At 38.0% G+C, this 18,036-nt stretch overlaps 1 protein-coding gene across 2 annotated transcripts; it reads left to right on the top strand.

Annotated features, from left to right (window-relative positions):
• Nucleotides 1-631: 631 nt before the first annotated feature.
• On the top strand, nucleotides 632-14,935 carry LOC144339833 (uncharacterized). Of its 2 annotated transcripts, XM_077996669.1 has the most exons (5): nucleotides 632-670; nucleotides 8,246-8,372; nucleotides 8,858-8,953; nucleotides 13,962-14,720; nucleotides 14,805-14,935. In XM_077996669.1, the coding sequence occupies exons 1-5, from the start codon at nucleotides 632-634 to the stop codon at nucleotides 14,933-14,935; spliced, it is 1,152 nt and encodes a 383-aa protein (XP_077852795.1). The 2 variants fall into 2 exon arrangements, with proteins under 2 accessions (XP_077852795.1, XP_077852794.1); XM_077996668.1 differs by having other exon boundaries at nucleotides 13,962-14,935.
• The last annotated feature ends 3,101 nt before the right edge of the window (nucleotides 14,936-18,036 follow it).

Raw genomic sequence — 18,036 nt, 5'->3', positions numbered from 1 at the left:
ATTGGCCAGGCTGGTCTTTAACTCCTGACCTCGTAATCCACCAGCCTCCGGCTCCCAAAGTGCTGGGATTACAGGCCTGAGCCACCACGCCTTGCCATGAATTACAATTTGAGATGAGATCTGGGTGGAGCCACAGAGCCAAACCATGTCACTGCAAAGGATCCGCAGTAAGGAAGGTCATAAAATCTGAAATTTTAAAAAAATTGTCATATTTTTTTAGTTTATGAATAACTATATTATATATCATTTACAAATGCATATTACGTTTTACAGAAGGTTAAATGCAAATGTCTTCTAGGGTTGGCCTGTCTCAGATCAGGGAAGAAGCCTGGCTGTAAAGGTTGCAGTCTAACCTGTTATTTTTTGCTTGGTTTAGCCCAGTGTCTGATCACATTTTTCGTCACTCAGGGCATGAAGGGTGGGTCCCGAAACCTTATCCAATCAGGAGCAATGGATTAGAAATTGTCCAATCAGGCATGCAGCGGGAGAGAACAGGACGCTTCCGTAATTTTCCGGGTCGTTTGCGTTTCTCTGCGTCCAGAGCTCCAGTTCTTCTCCTTACTGCTCTGCTTCCTCTGCTCCTAGAGTCCAAGCCACTGTGGCCTTGTGTCCTGCAGGTATTCGCAGATTTATGGCTAAAAGACCGGGACACCCTGGAAGCCGAGAAATGGTGAGTGGTGGGTCTGTCATCGTGAGAGAGGGCTGGGGGCTGGTTGGAACCGGCTGAAAGTGGCTGTAGCAGGACCCAAACTTCCTTGCAGTCAGCTCTGGAGTCTCAGGACCCAAATCCTCCTTGGCCCAGGTGGGCTCTTAGTCTCCTCCAGACATAATATGGTGCCTGGGCCAGCGGCTGGGACCCTGGGAGTTCTGTCTTTTTCCTCTGCAGTGGCTTTGCCCTGGGCTGGAGCCCTCTCTGGGCGGCTCCGCACTCCCAGCGCCTCATCTCACCCAGATTGTGCATGGGTGGGAAAGTCATCAGGGCTGAGTCCTGACTCAGGGTGTGGGATTCATAAGTGGAAAAAGTTGTGGTCCCTGAGGTCCCTAGTTCCTCATTTCCTTTTAGAAATGTATGGGAATCACTGTAAAAATATTAGACAATTTGATCAAAATGTGATTCAAGAATCATAGAGCGCCCAGCTATGGTTTGTGGGTTGTGGTCCATGGGAGAGGCTTGAAGAAGTCTGTTATAAGTTGCATGATGAAGCAAACCAAATTCAGTAACTGCTTTGGTAAAGTTATGTAGTTTCCTTATTTGTAAGATCCAGGTGAAAATTTCTTGGTTATGTCATCACAGATTAATTAGCAGTCTGTGGTTGACTAGGCCTGAATTTTTTTCTTCAATGTAATAATTTCCAAGAAATGCAATTTTTTTGTGTGAGGGAGTCTCGCTTTGTTGCCCTTGCTGGAGTGCAGTGGCGCAATCTCGGTTCACTGCAACCTCTGTCTGCCGGGTTCAATTATTGTCGCGCCTCAGGCTTCTGAGTAGCTGGGATTACGGGTGCCCGCCACCGTGCCCGGCTAATTTTTGCGTTTTCAGTGGAGACGGGGTTTTACCATGTTGGCCAGGGTGGTCTCGAGCTCCTGACCTGAAATGATGTGCCCTTCTTGGCCTCCCAAAGTGCTGGGATTACAGGCGTGAGCCACCGCCCCGGCCACAGAGATACATTTGAGTTAGATTTTTGTTTTTTTAAGTGAGAGCCGAGAAAAGTCAATCCACCTTGGTCCAATTGCCTGCTGTTTAAATATTTGCCTGTGGAAAGCCACAGGAAACTGGCTTTCCCTTGCTGTTATTTTTATTTATTTATTTATTTTGAGACAGAGTCGCTTTGTCACTCAGGCTGCAGTGCAGTGGTGAGATCTCAGTTCACTGCAACCTCCATCTCCTGGGTTGAAGTGATTTTCCTGCCTCAGCCTCTCGAGTAGCTGGGATTAAAGGCACCGGCCACCACGCCCGGCTACTTTTTGTATTTTTAGTAAAGATAGAGTTTTGCCATGTTGGCCAGGCTGGTCTCAAACTCCTGGCCTCAAGTGATCTGCCCGCCTTCGCCTCAAAGTGCTAGGATTACAGGAATAGGCTATTGCAGGCAGCCTGCATTTTTCAACTGTGCCTTTTTCTTTCTTTCTTTCTTTCTTTCTTTTTTTTTTAAGACGGAGCCTCATTCTGTCACCCAGGCTGGAGTGCAGTGACTCCATCTTGCCTCATTACAACCTCCGCCTCCCTGGTTCAAGTAATTATCCTGCCTCAGCCTCCTGAGTAACTAGGATTACAGGCCCACACCCAGCTACTTTTTGTATTTTTAGTAGAGATGGGGTTTCGCCATGTTGGCCAGGCTGGTCTCAAATCCCTGACCTTAGATGATCCGCCTGCTTGGCCTCCCAAGTGCTGGGATTACAGGCGTGAGCCACCACGCTGGGCCTCAACTGTGTCTTAAACAAGGTCTTGAGTCAATTTCCCTGTTCTCACAGACTAACTGACCTGCAGTAAAATATTAAATTTCCAGTTCCATCTGACATTCCAAAATGCCAACTTTTCTAACTCACATTATTACCTATTTGTCCTTCCTTGTATGTTTCAGACACAGTACTTACACTAATTATTTTTTTTAAAAGTCATTGGATGACACTTAAAAAGTGCCATTCAATGCTTTGTAAAAAAAAGTTTGCCATTTATAAATATTTCACATAAGAAGAAAGCAGAGGTCGGGTGCTATATACCCCATCTTTCCCAACTTTTTTTTTTTTTTTTTTTTTTGTCTTATACATCTTTTCCATTTCACTGTTTCTTGGTTGCATGTTTTATAGTAAACTGGTTAACATAAGTACAGGATTTTGCAGAATTCTGTGAGTATCTTTATCAAATTATTGAACTTGAGGGACATTATGGGAGTCCCCAGTTTATAGACAGTAGCTGAGAAGCATAGATGGGTCCCTGGGATTTGTGACAGGCGTGTGCAGTGAGGGCGATATGGTGACACTGAGCTCTGAATTATGGTCCGTGCCGACTCTGGGTGGCATCAGGATGGAAATGTTAGACAAAAAGTTGGTGTTAAAAAATTGCTTGGTGCCAGCCTGGCCAACATGGTGAAACCCCATCTCTACTAAAAATACAAAAATTAGCCGAGCGTGGTGACAGGTGCCTGTAATCCCAGGTGTCAGAAAAGAGATATTACAGAGGCTTGGCCTGGAGGGGGACTCTGGGCATCTGGTAAGGGGAGGCTCTGTTCTCCTGCACACAGGCTGTCACACTGCACATTGTCTTGTGATTCTAGGTCTCCTCTCAGGTTGAAAAAAACTAAAAACTTAGAGAAAAGGAACTGTGATAACTGACCTCCTTTCAGAGCTGCCACCACGTGATTCTCACCCATTCACAGACAGACCCACTAGACATTGATGCGTCCACACCCCTCCCAGGACTAGGCACCACCCTCAAGAATTCTACCACAGCGCTTTTGTTTTTAGTGCTTCTTGCCAAAATCCAACCAAAGTGCCTACAAGTTTCCTGGCATATCCTCAACCCCAGAAACTGAATCTGCAGTAGCACCTGTTTCCTCCACTAATGTAGGGGTCCGTACCACTTGATCATGGTCTAATCTGCCTGCATGGACACAGGACTAAATCAGAGTATAGCCCCACATGGACCACTGTCTGTAGCATAAGCCAGTCCTACCACTGACCTTGCACTCTTTCCCACTCACGAATTTTTTTTTTTTTTTTTTTGAGACGGAGTCTTGCTCTGTCACCCAGGCTGGAGTGCAGTGGTGTGATCTTGGCTTGCTGCCACCTCCACCTCCCAGGTTCGAGAGACTCTCCTGCCTCCCTCCTGAGTAGCTGGAATTATAGGTGCATGCCACCACGCCCGGCTAATTTTTGTATTTTTAATAGAGACAGGGTTTCACCATGTTGGCCAGGTTGGTCTCGAACTCCTGGCCTCAGGTGATCTGCCTGCCTCAGCCTCCCAAAGGGTTGGGATTATGGGTGTGAGCCACTGCGCCCGGCCAAATTTTTTTTCTTTTACCTTTTATTTTGGGTTCAAGAGTATATGTGCAAGTTATATAGGTAAAATCATATCATGAAGTTTTTGTGTACAGATTCTTTTATCACTCAGGACCTAAGCATAGTACCCAACAGATTTTTTTTTTCTGATTTTCTTCATCCTCTGACCCTTCACCCTGTACTGGGCCTCAGTGTCTGTTCTCTTATTTGTGTCCACGTTTTCTCATTATTTTGCTCCCACTTATAAGTGACAACATACAGTATTTGATTCTCTATTCCTGCACTAGTTTTCTAAAAATAACGGTCTCCTGCTCCATTCATGTTGCTGCAACGGACATCATGATGTTCTTTCTTATAGCTGCATCATATTTCATGGTGTGTACATACCACGTTTTCTTTATCCAGTCTACCACTGAAGACATACAGGTTTATGTCTTGTTTTTTGTAAATAGTGCTGTAATAAACATATGCATGCATGTGTCCTTATGGTAGAATAACTTACATTCATTGGTAATATTCCCAGTTGTGGCATTGCTGGGTCAAATGGTAATTCTGTTTTCAGGTTACTGAAAAATTGCCAAACTGTTTTTCTCAATGGTTAAACAAATTTATACGCTCACCAGCAGGATATAAGCATTCCATTCTTCCATAACCTCACAAGCATCTGTTGTTTTTGGACTTTTTAGTCTGATTGTGTTTATATGAATTATTTCTTTTTTCTTCATTAATCTAATGTTTTATCTATCATTAATTTTTTCATAGAATCAACTTCTGGTTTCGTTGAACTTTTTTTTTGAGACAGAGTTTCACTCTTTCGCCCCTGGAATGCAGTGGGCGTAATCTCGGCTCACTGCAAACTCCGCCTTCTGGTTTCAAGCAATTCTCCTGCCTCAGCCTCCTGAGTAGGTGGGATTGCAGGTGCCCGCCATCACGCCCAGCTAATATTTGTATTTCTAGTAGAGACGGGATTTCACCATGTTGGCCAGGCTGGTCTCAAACTCCTGACATCATGATCTGCCCATCTCGACCTCCCAAAGTTCTGGGATTATAGGTGTGTGCCACTGTGCCTGGCCCATTAAACTTTTTATGGTTATTTATGTCTCACCTTCTACATTTCAGCTATCATTTTGGTTATTTCTTATCTTTTGCTAGCTTTGAAGTTAGTTTGCTCTTGCTTTTGGAATTCTTTTAATTATGACGTTAGATTTGTAAATTGAGATCTTTCTAACTCTTTGATGTGGATGTGTAGTGTTATACATTTTGTTCTTAACACTGCCTTAGCTGTGACCCAGAGCTTCTGGTATGTTGTATTTCAGCTCTAATTAGTTCCAAAACTTTTTTTATTTCTGCCTTAATTTCATTATTTACAAAATAGCCATTTGGAAGTTGATTATTCAATTCTTATGTAATTGTATCATTTCGGATGTTTTTTATATTGATTTATTGTTCTATACATTTTCTTTTAAAAATTAATGATAGAGACACATAAGAAATAAAACTGCTGTGCTCTTAATCTAAATGCTAAAAATTATTCAACACTTAGTAGCAACTCCCAGAGTGCTATGAAAATTAAATCACATTATGTGTTATTCCCTGTAGTGTTCTGTGACATGCTCCTGAGCACATAGTACCTGCTTAATAACCGTTTTATTAGTACATGTGTACACATTTCCCAAGTGCAGACTTACTCAGACATTGCTGCCTTCTGTTTTCTCTGTAAACTGAAAAAAGCCAACAAAAAATATAATATTTCAGGGTGGAGATTGGTTGTCTTTATTTGTATCACAAGTATGTGTATTGTGACAGACGTGGCGGGTGTAAGGGACTCTTTGCTGTGCCTGCTTTCTCTCGCTAATGCTAATAATGTGTCTGGGAAAGCACAATCAGCATTTACAGGGGACTTGTTGAAAAAGCCCATTCCTGGACCCTTTTGGATCCTGAAGAATCACTTTGCATAAAGCAGGGCCGAGATTACCAAGTGATTTATAAACTTGAGGGGTTCAAGATACATTCAGGAGAGTTTAGTTCAACCTTCGCATCTGAGGAAGGCTGCACTGCCTGCCCTGTTTCCGTTTGGTAGGAAGAGGTCAGTGCAGTTCATGCTGCCATTATGTAAAGAAATTTGCTGATGTCCGATACGGGAGGGCAGGGAAAAAGAAACTTATACTTTAATAGTTATGGAGAAGCTCGTTGTTCTGTCATTGCTCTTAAATCTTTTCAGTTATACGCAACAAAAATGGGTGAGTGTTTTCAGCAAGTCTCAGTCTTTCTGCCCGTGGATGTGTGTGGTGGTAGCAGGTGAATAGATTGTGCTTTAAAGGCGTATTCTCAAGATGCAGATTTGATATGTCGAGAGCATCTTATCTGAAAATACATTTCAGAGAAAGAGGAGGAAAAGGAAAAAATCACTTTTTCTCAGGTGAGCATGTCTCAGATCAAGAGCAGTGTCTGGGCCAGGCGTGGTGGTTTACACCTGTAATCCCAACACCTAGGGAGGCTGAGATGGGTGGATCACAAGGTCAGGAGTTTGAGAACAGCCTGACCAACATGGTGAAAATCCGTCTCTATTAAAAATACAAAAATTAGCCGGGCGTGGTAGTGCACACCTGTAATCTCAGCTACTCAGGAGGCTAAGGCAGGAGAATTGCTTGAACCCAGGAGGTGGAGGTTGCAGTGAGCCAAGATCACACCACTGCACTCCAGCCTGGTTGACAGAGCAAGACTCTGTCTAAAAAAAAAAAAAAAAAAAAAAAAAAGCAGTGTCCACTCTGCCTTTTGGAATGCCATGTGTTCAGAACTTGCAGATGTTTACTTCTCTGCTTGTGTTGTTTATACCTAATGAGTTTGTTTCAATTATTTTTTGCTATTTTTATGATAGTCTAGGGGTTCTGAAAAAAATTTTTTTTCTGTATAGCATAGCCTTCTCTTTTTGTTGTTTTGTTTTGTTTGTTTGAGTTTTCACTCTTGTGCCCCAGGCTGGAGTGCAATGGCACAATCTCAGCCCACTGCAACCTCCTCCACCTTGCGGGTTCAAGTGATTCTCCTGCCTCAGCCTCTCTATTAGCTGGGATTACAGGTGCTCACCACCATGCCCAGCTAATTTTTGTATTTTTAGTAGAGACAGGGTTTCACCATGTTGGCCAGGCTGGTCTCAAACTCCTGACCTCAGGCAATCCGCCCACCTCAGCCCCACAAAGTGCTGGGATTACAGGCACCAGCCACCGTGCCCGGCCATACCAAGCCTTCTAGGTATTTTCTTCATCTTGGATTCTTGTATGCCATGCAGAATTCTCACCACAAATTTATGACCTGCAATATTTAAAATGTTCCCATCGTAGCTGTTGAACATGAGAAGGTGTAAATACTCAATATTTCTATTGGGGAAACACAGTTGTCTTTGGATATTAATGAAAAGTGAAACATGTCTTGTTGAAGTTCCATCTGTGTGCTCTATTAGTTCCATGCAGAATAGGATTTAGAAAATGCTCACATAAACAGGATGGCATTTATTATCCAGAAAGTTCTGAAAAAACTATTAGGAGATACTTGCTTTCTAGGCTGCTAAAGAAAGGCTACTTAATGTTACTATTAAAAATTATAGAACAGGGAAGTTGTCTGTATCTTCAACTTTGCATAAAACTGATGTTTCTTTATAATTAAAATGGGCCAGGTGCAGTGGCTCATGCTAGTATATCCCAGCACTTTGGGAGGCCAAGGTGGGTGGATCACCTGAGGTTAGGAGTTCAAGACAAGCCTGGCCAACATGGAGAAACCCTGTCTCTACTAAAAATACAAAAATTAGCCATGCATGGTGGCACACACCTGTAATCCCAGCTACTTGAGAGGCTGAGGCAGGAGAATCACTTGAACCCAGGAGGCATAGTTTTCAGTGAGCCAAGATCACGCCACTGCACTCCAGCCTGGGCAACAGAGCGAGACTTGGTCTCCAAAAAGAAAAAAAGAAAAAAGAAAAGGAAAAAATAGACAAGTCCATATTGATGCTCTTAATTTAATAATTTATCGTCCAGAAAATTATACCTACAGTGGTATTGTGGATTGTCTGCTATCCTCTTTTCTCAGAGTTAGAGAATACTTCAGTGTTAAAAATTATCATTGAATAATTTTAGTCACTCTTATAAGTGAGAAACACTTCTTTTTACTCTTGAGTCAAATAAAAATCTCTGCCTATGGCCATGTGGTGAGTGTTTGTGTGTTCATGAGTGTTTTTTGTTGTTTTTGTTTTTTTTTTCAGGGACTGTTGACATTCAGAGACATAGCTATAGAATTCTCTCTGGAGGAATGGCAATGCCTGGATCGTGCTCAGCGGAATTTATATAGAGATGTGATGTTAGAGAACTACAGAAACCTGGTCTCCCTGGGTGAGGATAACTTCGATACACAATTCCTAATATATTGCCTTTCTCTCTTTTCTAAGATGATTTTGGTAATTTCTGCTTTGCATGAATGAATTTTAGCTCTCCGATTTTAAGAAAATCTTGGGGATTCATTGGTGTAGAACAAATTCTTCAAGACGTTTTATTTTGACCTGAACTTTTCCCTTTCCTGAGCTTATGTATCTTTCGCTCTAGGTTAGTGGCAATTCCAAAAATGTTGTGGCGTAAAAGAGCGTTGCCCATGCCTTAGAATTCAGTTGCCACCACCAGTTTTTGATTCAGCAATACTGAGTAGTGAAATTAAGGACCTACACATTTAAAATATTTTCTAAATAGTTAAAAAGTTCTATTATGACCAATATTAATTTTCTAGAATTTTCTAGTATATCCTCTTTACTAAGCATAATACTAATTTGGTAATTAAAGAATTCAGCAAGATTTATCTTACTTTATTTTTCTTAATAAATCAGGTATTGCTGTCTCTAAGCCAGACTTGATCGCCTGTCTGGAGCAAAATAAAGAGCCTCGGAATATAAAGAGAAATGAGATGGTATCCAAACACCCAGGTAAGTGAGAGTGAATGAAGCAGATGACACAGATGAGAGATACACAAATCAAGGAGGAAGCCAGTCCTTAAAATGTGGTTTGGGGAGATGTGCTTCTATGGAAAGAGATTCTGAGAAGCCTGAGTCATTTTTTACTTTTGCTCTCAGATAGTGATACCTTCTGCCCCAGGCTTTTAAATTCTCTACGAATTCTACTTTCACTTCAGAAATCTTTCTTCAAGTTCAGCCAAAGTTTTCTTTGTGGCTTATCAGGGACTGCATAAACTGCTTTTCCATTGCTTTTGGAGTACACTAATATCTGCATATTTTTGAGAAACTCTGTTAAACCATTAAAAATTTTTTTGTGTCATGTCTAAAATGTGTGAGAATAGTAGTTTCTGTTTCATTTGTGGTTGTCTATTTTTCTGCACACGCCATTCCGTTTTCATTACTATAGACTTGAAATATAGTTTAAAGTTTTTTATAATTTATTTTTAAATTTTTATCCATGTATTTATTTATTTATTTAGAGGTTGGGTTATGAGACTTACTGTGGGGGGATATGCAAGCAGGATACCTCTTATGTCTTCATTTTACTGTGTTGCATATTTTAGATATAGATTCATGAATAGAATTGCTGTGTTGTATAATTTCATTTAGAATTATTCGAAGAACATTCATGATACTTTTTATGATAGTTGCATCTTTTTTCTCATCAACAACTTGAATAGGTTTCAATTTCTTTACATCATCTACATAGTTGGTGTTTTTGAAAAAATTTATAGTGGCCATTCTAATTGATATAAGGTAATTTTGTTTTGTATTGTGATTTTGTTTTGCATTTTTCTATAAATTATTAATTTTGTGCAACCTTTCAAATAGTTATCCCCATTTGTGTAACTTTTTTTATTAAAATTTAGTTTAATCATTTGTCCATTTCTTTCTTTCTTTCTTTTTTTTTTTTTTTTTGAGACTGAATTTCACTCTTGTTGCCCAGGCTGCAGTGCAGTGGTGCAATTTTGGCTCAGGGCAACCTCTGCCTCCCGGGTTCAAACGATTCTCCTGCCTCAGCCTCCTGAGTAACTGGGATTATAGGAATGTGCCACCATGCCCGGCTAATTTTGTATTTTTAGTAGAGATGGGGTTTTGCCATGTTGGTCAGGTTGGTCTCAAACTCCTAGCCTCAGGTGATCTGCCCACCTCGGCCTCCCAAAGTTCTGGGATTACAAGAATGAGCCACCACGCCCAGCTTGCTTGACCATTTCTAAATCAAGTAATTCAGTTATCGTTGTCTACTTCTAGGTGTTGTTTATAAATTCTCAATATTAAGTTTTATCACATGTGATTTTCAAATATTGTCACCCATTTCGTGGGTGGCACTGTCACTCTATTAAATGTGTTATTTGATTACAGAAATTTTGAAGTTTAGTCCAGTTAAATTTGTGTGTTCTTCTCTTTGTTGCTCATGCATTTGATGGCATGTCTAAGAAAATGGTGCCAAGACCAATGTCATGTCTTTCCACTATATTTTTTTCTAAGAATTTCATTAGTTTTTTTTCAGTCTAAGTATTTTGTTTAAAATATTTTTTGTATATGATGCAATTAAAGCATCCAAGTTTATTTCGTCAATATAGATATCCAGTTTTCAACATTATCTGTTGAAGGGATGATATTTTCTCCATTGTCTGCTGATGGCAACTTTGTGGCAGATTATTTGGTCATGCACAGAAGAGTTCATTGCTGGTCTCCCTATTTTGTTCTGTCATGTCTTTATCTGTCTTTGTGTGGATACCACAGTTATTGTTATTGTTGCTTTTTATTATGTTTTAAAATTAAGAAGTATAATGCCTCTGTTTTTCATGTTTCTCTAGATATAGTTCAAAATAAATTTTAAAAATTTTAAATAATATTTCAGGAATAAATATACTTTTGGAATTTTGATACAGATTATATTAAATTTGTTAACCACTGTGAGTTATATTGACAACTAAGTTGTCACTTAACTATTTTGACCCTCAAGCAAAAATATTAAATTAAGTTAAATTATTTGACCTGTGCAAGAATACATTGAAGAGTGTGTTTATTTCCATATATTTTTTATTTGCCTATTTTACCTTTTTTCTTTTTGGCTTTATTCAGTTTTGGTTAGAAAAAAATAGGCTGTATGATTTTGCTCTTCTTAAATTTTTTTTTACACAGGGTTTCTTACTCTGTTGCCCAGACTCTAATGCAGTAGCACTATCTTGGCTCACTGCAGCCTAAACCTCTTGGACTCAAGTAATCCTTCCACCTTGGCCTCCTGAGTGACTGACACTACAGACCTACCCCACCATGCCCAGCTAATTTTTAATTATTTGTAGAGACAGGGTCTCACCATGTTCCCAAGGCTGGTATCAAGCTTCTTGCCCCAAGTGATCCTTCCACCTTGGCCTCCCGAAGTACTGAGATTACACCTGTGAGCCACTGCACCTGGCTCATCTTTTGAAATTTACTAAGACCTATGTATTCTAACAGAATATACCAGGTGCAAATAAGAATATTGTGTACCCACTTGCTTTTGACTGGAGAGTTCTGTACGTGTCTGTTTAGCCTAGTTGATTTTATAATATGGTGTAGATGTTTGTGCCCTCCAAATCTCATGTTGAAATGTAATCTCCAGTGTTGGATGTGGGGCCTAATGAGAGGTGTTTGCATCATGGAGACAAATCCCTCATGAATGACTTGGCACAATCCCCTTGGTAATCATAGAGGGCTCCCTCTATTAATTCACATGAGAGCTGGTTGCTTAAAGGAACCTGGCTCCTCCACCTCACACTCGCATCATCTTTCACCATGTGACATGTTTGCCTTCCACTATAATTGTAAGCTTCCTCATATCCTCACCAGAAGCAGATGCTGGCATATACATCTTGTACAGTCTACTCAACTGTGAACCAAAGAAGTCTTTTTCTTTATAAATTACTCAGTCTCAGTTTATTTTCTATAGTAATGCAAAATGAATTCATACACAATATAATGTTCTTCAGGTTTTCTGTTTTTTTAATCGATTTTTTATTTCAATTTTTTATTTATTATTGAAAGTGAGGTCTTAATGTTTATAATTTTATGTTGCTATTTTGTTTCTTGCTTCATTTCTATCAATATTTGCTTTATATATTTTGAAGCCCTGATCTTATATATGCATGTACATATAGATAGACATAATAGTTATAGATTCCTAGTAAATTGACTCATTTTACCATTATATAATATCAATCTTTGTTTCATGTTAGTAATTCATTCATTTTCTTTTGTGTGTCTATAAAGATTTTTTCTTTGTGCTACATTGGAGATTTTATAACACCTCTAAATGTTACCACAGTATTTTTTAAACTGGTAAAAAAAATGACTTCAGTTGCATAGAAAAATTTGTCCTCATTTTATCTACCCTATACATCTTATTGATGTTGATAATTATATCTTTTTATGTTTTATGATTATTTTTATACTTGTATCTTTCAAATTTTAAAGAATAACTAAAAATGTTTTCTGCATGATCACGATAATGCCGCAGAATTTTATTTTTTGTATATGCATATGTTTTTCAAAAAGTTATATATTTTCATACAATTATGTATTTTTTTCATCATGTTATTTTAAGTGGAAGACCTCTTTTCAGCATTTTATTTAGGGCACATGCAGTGCTTATATGCTTTTCCAGCATGTGTTTATTCTGGAAGATCTTTATTTTTTCTTTATTTTGTAGTACATTTTTGCTGTGTTTATTATTCTCACCATGAAGATTTTTTTTTCAGTACTTTAACCATTGTACACAGTTCTTTATTGACCTGCAAGATTTCTATTGTCAAATGTTTCAGAGAACTATGCTTATAAATAATACCTCATTTTTATCTTACAGCTCCCAAGATTGTCTTCTGGTTAGCGACTTTTGAAACTTTGCTTAAAGATGTGTGATGGATCTTTTTGTGTATGTCCTAGTTTGTTTGTTTAGCTTCTTCATTTCTTACATTATTTTTTTCTTTTAAATTTTTTCAGTTATTCTTTTTTAATTCCACGATTGTTTTGTTTTTATTATTCCAAGCTTATTTTTGATATTCTTATTTTTCTGATTTTATTTAGGTGTCTGGTTTTCCATTTTTCTCACTGAGCATAATATATTTTAAAATTTATTTTAAATTTAAAATATATTTTAAAAATTAATATATGCCTCTTTATTTTTATAGTTGCTTTTTCAAAAATTTTTTTTTTTATTAGACCATGTTGTCCTCATGTTTTGTATACATTGTAATCTTTGGTTGAGATTTAAACATTAACATAAAACTACCTTTCATGATCTTTATAATGCAGCTCTTTCCTGGCATAGCCTGAAACCAATTATCTTGGCTAGAGATTCACAGAGTCTCTCAAACATGTTTTCAGGATGTGTCTTGTCTGCAATTTTGCATTTATTTTTCAGTTAAAAGACTTCTCCATGTTTCCTCTTACCAGTAGGTAGCTACTTTCTACACCTGTTTTCTGCCCATGGACTGCAGTCTTTCTGCTGTTGTAACATTCACTTTTGATCCCAAAAGACTTAAAGGTGTCATTTCAAAAGTATACCACCATTTCATTCAGCACTTTCTATCATGGAAGACAGAAAGGCCCCTGTAAGCCAAAAGTAAAGATATAGGTCCCAGTATTTTTCTGGTCTTTTATAATAAAAAAACAGTTTGCTCCTAAAGACACCATATTCTTCTACTAGGGATGAGGAAGGGCTGTGTTGGGTGAATGTCTCAGACTTCTCTTCTCTTTATATATGGCTCTTGGCATTGTGCCCACCTGATGCACACACTTACTTTATTTATAAATTTCCAGCAAAGGTATTTTGATCACTGTGGTTTTGTTACATTTATAAACCTATGAAGGAATTGTGGCCTGTGGTAATTTGATATGCCATTTTGCTAATGTACCTTGTATAATTTTATGATTTGTAAAGTATATGTATCTGAGTCTAGTAAGTGAAGTAACTTGTGATTTTTATGTCTTTCAGTTACATGTTCTCATTTCACCCAAGACCTTCAGCCAGAGCTGGGCATAAAAGATTCACTTCAAAAAGTAATACCGAGAATATATGGAAAATGTGAACATGAGAATTTACAAGTAAAAAAATGTAAAACCATGGGTGAGTGTGAGGTGCAAGAAGGAGGTTATAATGAAGTTAACCAATGTTTGTCAACTACCCAAAACAAAATATTTCAGACTCATAAATGTGTCAAAGTCTTCAGTAAATTTTCAAATTCCAATAGACATAAGACAAGACATAGTGGAAAGAAACATTTGAAATGTAAAAAATATGTCAAATCATTTTGTATGGTTTCACACCTAAATCAACATCAGATAATTCATACTATGGAGAAGTCCTACAAATGTGAAGAATGTGGCAAACCCTTTACCTGCTCATCAACCCTTACTAAACATAAAAGAATTCATACTGGAGAGAAACCCTACAGATGTGAGGAATGTGGCAAAGCTTTTACCTGGTCCTCAACCCTTACTAAACATAAGAGAATTCATACTGGAGAGAAACCCTACACATGTGAAGAATGTGGCAAAGCCTTTAGCCGCTCCTCAACACTTACAAACCACAAGAGAATTCATACTGGAGAGAAACCTTACACATGTGAAGAATGTGGCAAAGCCTTTAGCTTATCCTCATCGCTCACTTACCACAAGAGAATTCATACTGGAGAGAAACCCTACACGTGTGAAGAATGTGGCAAAGCCTTTAACTGCCTCTCAACCCTTAAGAAACATAAGATAATTCATACCGGAGAGAAACTCTACAAATGTAAAGAATGTGGGAAAGCCTTTGCCTTCTCCTCAACTCTTAATGCTCATAAGAGGATTCATACTGGAGAGAAACCCTACAAATGTGAAGAATGTGACAAAGCTTTTAAGTGGTCCTCAAGTCTTGCTAATCATAAGAGTATGCATACTGGAGAGAAACCCTACAAATGTGAGTAACATGATAAAGTCCAGCCCTCAGGCCTTATGATATATAAAATAACTTAAAAAAATCACTACAAGTGTGGAGAATGTGGCCAAGCCTTTAACCAGTTCCAAGCCTTTATTGTACATAAGATAATTCATATTGAACAAAAGTCTTATAAATGTAAAAAAGTAATAAAGCCTTTAACCAGCCCTCAAACCTTAAGGAACCCAAGAGAATTTATTTAAACAAAAATTTTTTGAGATGAAGTCTCACTTTGTCACCCATGCTGGAGTGCAGTGACATGATCTCAGCTCACTGCAACCTCTGCCTCTTGGGTTCAAGCAATTCTCCTGCCTCAGCCTCCTGAGTTGCTGGGATTACAGGCGCATGCAACCACACTGGCTGATTTTATATTTTTAGGGATTTTACCGTGTTGGCCAGGTTGGTCTTGAACTCCTGACTTCAGGTGATCTACCTGCCTCTCAGCTTCCCAAAGCCTAAGAGAGTATATTAGACTCTACAAAGGTAAAAAATGTGGCAAAACCTTTAAGCACATCTCAGGCCTTACACAGTATCAGATTATTCATTCTAGAGAGAAACCCTACAAAAACAAAGAATGTGGTTAAAAGCTTTAGCTTTTAACTAATCTTGAACCCTTATTATACATTAAGAGAATTAATATTGAAGAGAAACCCTACAATAAGGAATATAGAAATGTCTTTTAAAAGTCCTCAAACATTTGTTTGAATAAATGTAAGATAATTGATATTGGAGACAACCCCTACAATTGTTAAAAAAAAAAAAATTGTGGCAAAGCATTTAACAGGTTCTCCATCCTTATTAATTAAAAAAGTTTATACTGGAGAGAAACTCTACATACATAAAAAATGTAACAGAGCATTTAACCACACCTCAAACTTTTCTAAAAAAGAGAAATCATACTGATGAGAAACTCCAGAAATGTGTTAAATGTGGCAAGGCCTTTAAATGGTAGTCACACGTTTATGGTAGGTAGGATAATTTATACTGAAGAAAACCCCTACAAATATGGAGAATGTGGCAAAACTTTTAACAAATACTCACCTTATGGCACAAGAAAGCATTTATACTAGAGAAAAATTGTACAAATACAAAGAATGTGAAAAGCCATTAATATCTGTTCATATCTTACTCAATATCAGAAAGTTTATACTTAATAAAAGCATTATAACCCAGGTGTGGTGGCTTATGACTATAATCCCAGCACTTTGGGAGGCCAAGGCAGGCAGATCACAAGGTCAGGAGTTCAAGACCAGCCTGGCCAACATGGTGAAACCCCATCTCTACTAAAAATAGAAAAATTAGCAGGACGTGGTAGCATGCACCTGTAATCTCAGCTACTTAGGAAGCTGGGGCAGGAGAATTACTCGAACCCAGGGTGTAGAGGTTGCAGTGAGCCGAGATCGCACCACTGTACTCCAGCCTGGGCAACAGAGCAAGACTCCATCTCAAAAAAAAAAGTATTATAAATGTGATTACTATAAAAAGACCTTCAGAAAATTTAGGCCTTTAAAGACTATCTGAAGACAAACATTTCAAACATAAAGAGGATTATAGTACCTTTACTTGTAATACAGATTTTATTGTACACATTTTATATTACAGGAAAACCTTGAAGCAGATGCTCAAACTTTAATGAACATCAGAGGATTTATATTTGAGAGAAAGTCTAAAAATGTAATGAATGTGAAAGAACATTTGTTTGAAAACTATAGCTTAGAAAACACCAGTTTCTACTAGAAAATATTTTTGCATATGTAGCAAATGGGGAAAATATATTTAATCAAAAATTAAGTCTGTATAAACATTTGAGGATTCACAGTAGAAAGAATGAAGGCACTGAAACTTCAGACATTATATTAAATCAGAGTGTTGAGTGTAAAAGAGATCCAAAGATATCACTATATACATTTTAAAGAAGTAGATTTTTTTGGAGATTTATAATTACATTCGAGGAATGCTGCTTTTTCTGTAAAAAAAATTATAGATTTTCTAAGAAGCAAATAATAATGTAACTCAAGTCTCAAGTTATTTCATGTTGATTCCTTCTTCCCATTGTTTGTGAAAGTATTTGATCAATTGCATCAGAGGTATGAGAGGTTGTTTTCTATAGGTGTCCATTCTTCATGAACTTTCCTATGAAAGAGTAAGGACATTAGGCTGTAAGATGCATAATGAAAAATCTAAATGGAGAGGCTCTTTGTGGCTGACTTATAACATTGTTTTAGTGATGTATAAGGTGGGTGTTCACAGTAATATTCTGAATTCTAGTGAGAGGAAACTCTTTGAATGTTAGTAGTATTTTATCAATTGTACCTTTATGTAATACAATGCAATAAATTTAAAATTTTTTTAAAGATTATGTGTGAACCTAATTTTTTCATTAAACATAATTGTTTTTAATGTGTTAAGACTATTGTGCTTTGAAAGAAGTGTTAATTTGCCATCAACTTTAACGTGTCCAATCTTACTTAAGGTTCTAGGTAAAAGATGGTAACAATATAGTATTTGTTAATGTAGGGGAATGACATCTCTAGTAATCTCTTTTTTGCCTGTGTGTGTGTGTGTGTGTGTGTGTGTGTGTGTGTATTTGTTTTGGAGCGGAGTCTTGCTCTGTCACCCAGGCTGGAGTGCAGCAGCGAAATCTCGGCTCACTGCAACCTCCACCTCCTGGGTCCAAGCGATTCTCCTGCCTCAGCCTCCCAAGTAGCTGGGACTACAGGCACGTGCCACCAAACTTGGCTAATTTTTGTATTTTTAGTAGAGATGGAGTTTCACCATGTTGGCCAGGCTAGTCTCGAACTCCAGACCTTAGGTGATCCACTTGCCTTGGCATCCCAAAATGCTGGGATATAGGTGTGAGCCACCACGCCTTGCCTGCCAGTGGTTTTAAACAGCAAATAAGTTGAAGAATTTTGTTCCCATAGGTCAAATTTGTATTCTTTTTTATCTTATTTAAATTTTTTTAAAATTTTTGTGGGTAGTGTGCATACACACTTATGGCATATATGAGATATTTTAACACAGACATACAATATTTAATTATCACAGCAGAGTAAATGAGGTATTTATCACCTCGAGCATGTACTTTTCC

The sequence above is a fragment of the Macaca mulatta genome, chromosome 3 (genome assembly GCF_049350105.2).
Source record: "Macaca mulatta isolate MMU2019108-1 chromosome 3, T2T-MMU8v2.0, whole genome shotgun sequence".
Taxonomy (NCBI): Eukaryota; Metazoa; Chordata; class Mammalia; order Primates; family Cercopithecidae; genus Macaca; species Macaca mulatta.
The sequence above is the reverse complement of the archived record's forward strand: the minus strand, read 5'-3'. Positions and strand labels throughout refer to the sequence as shown.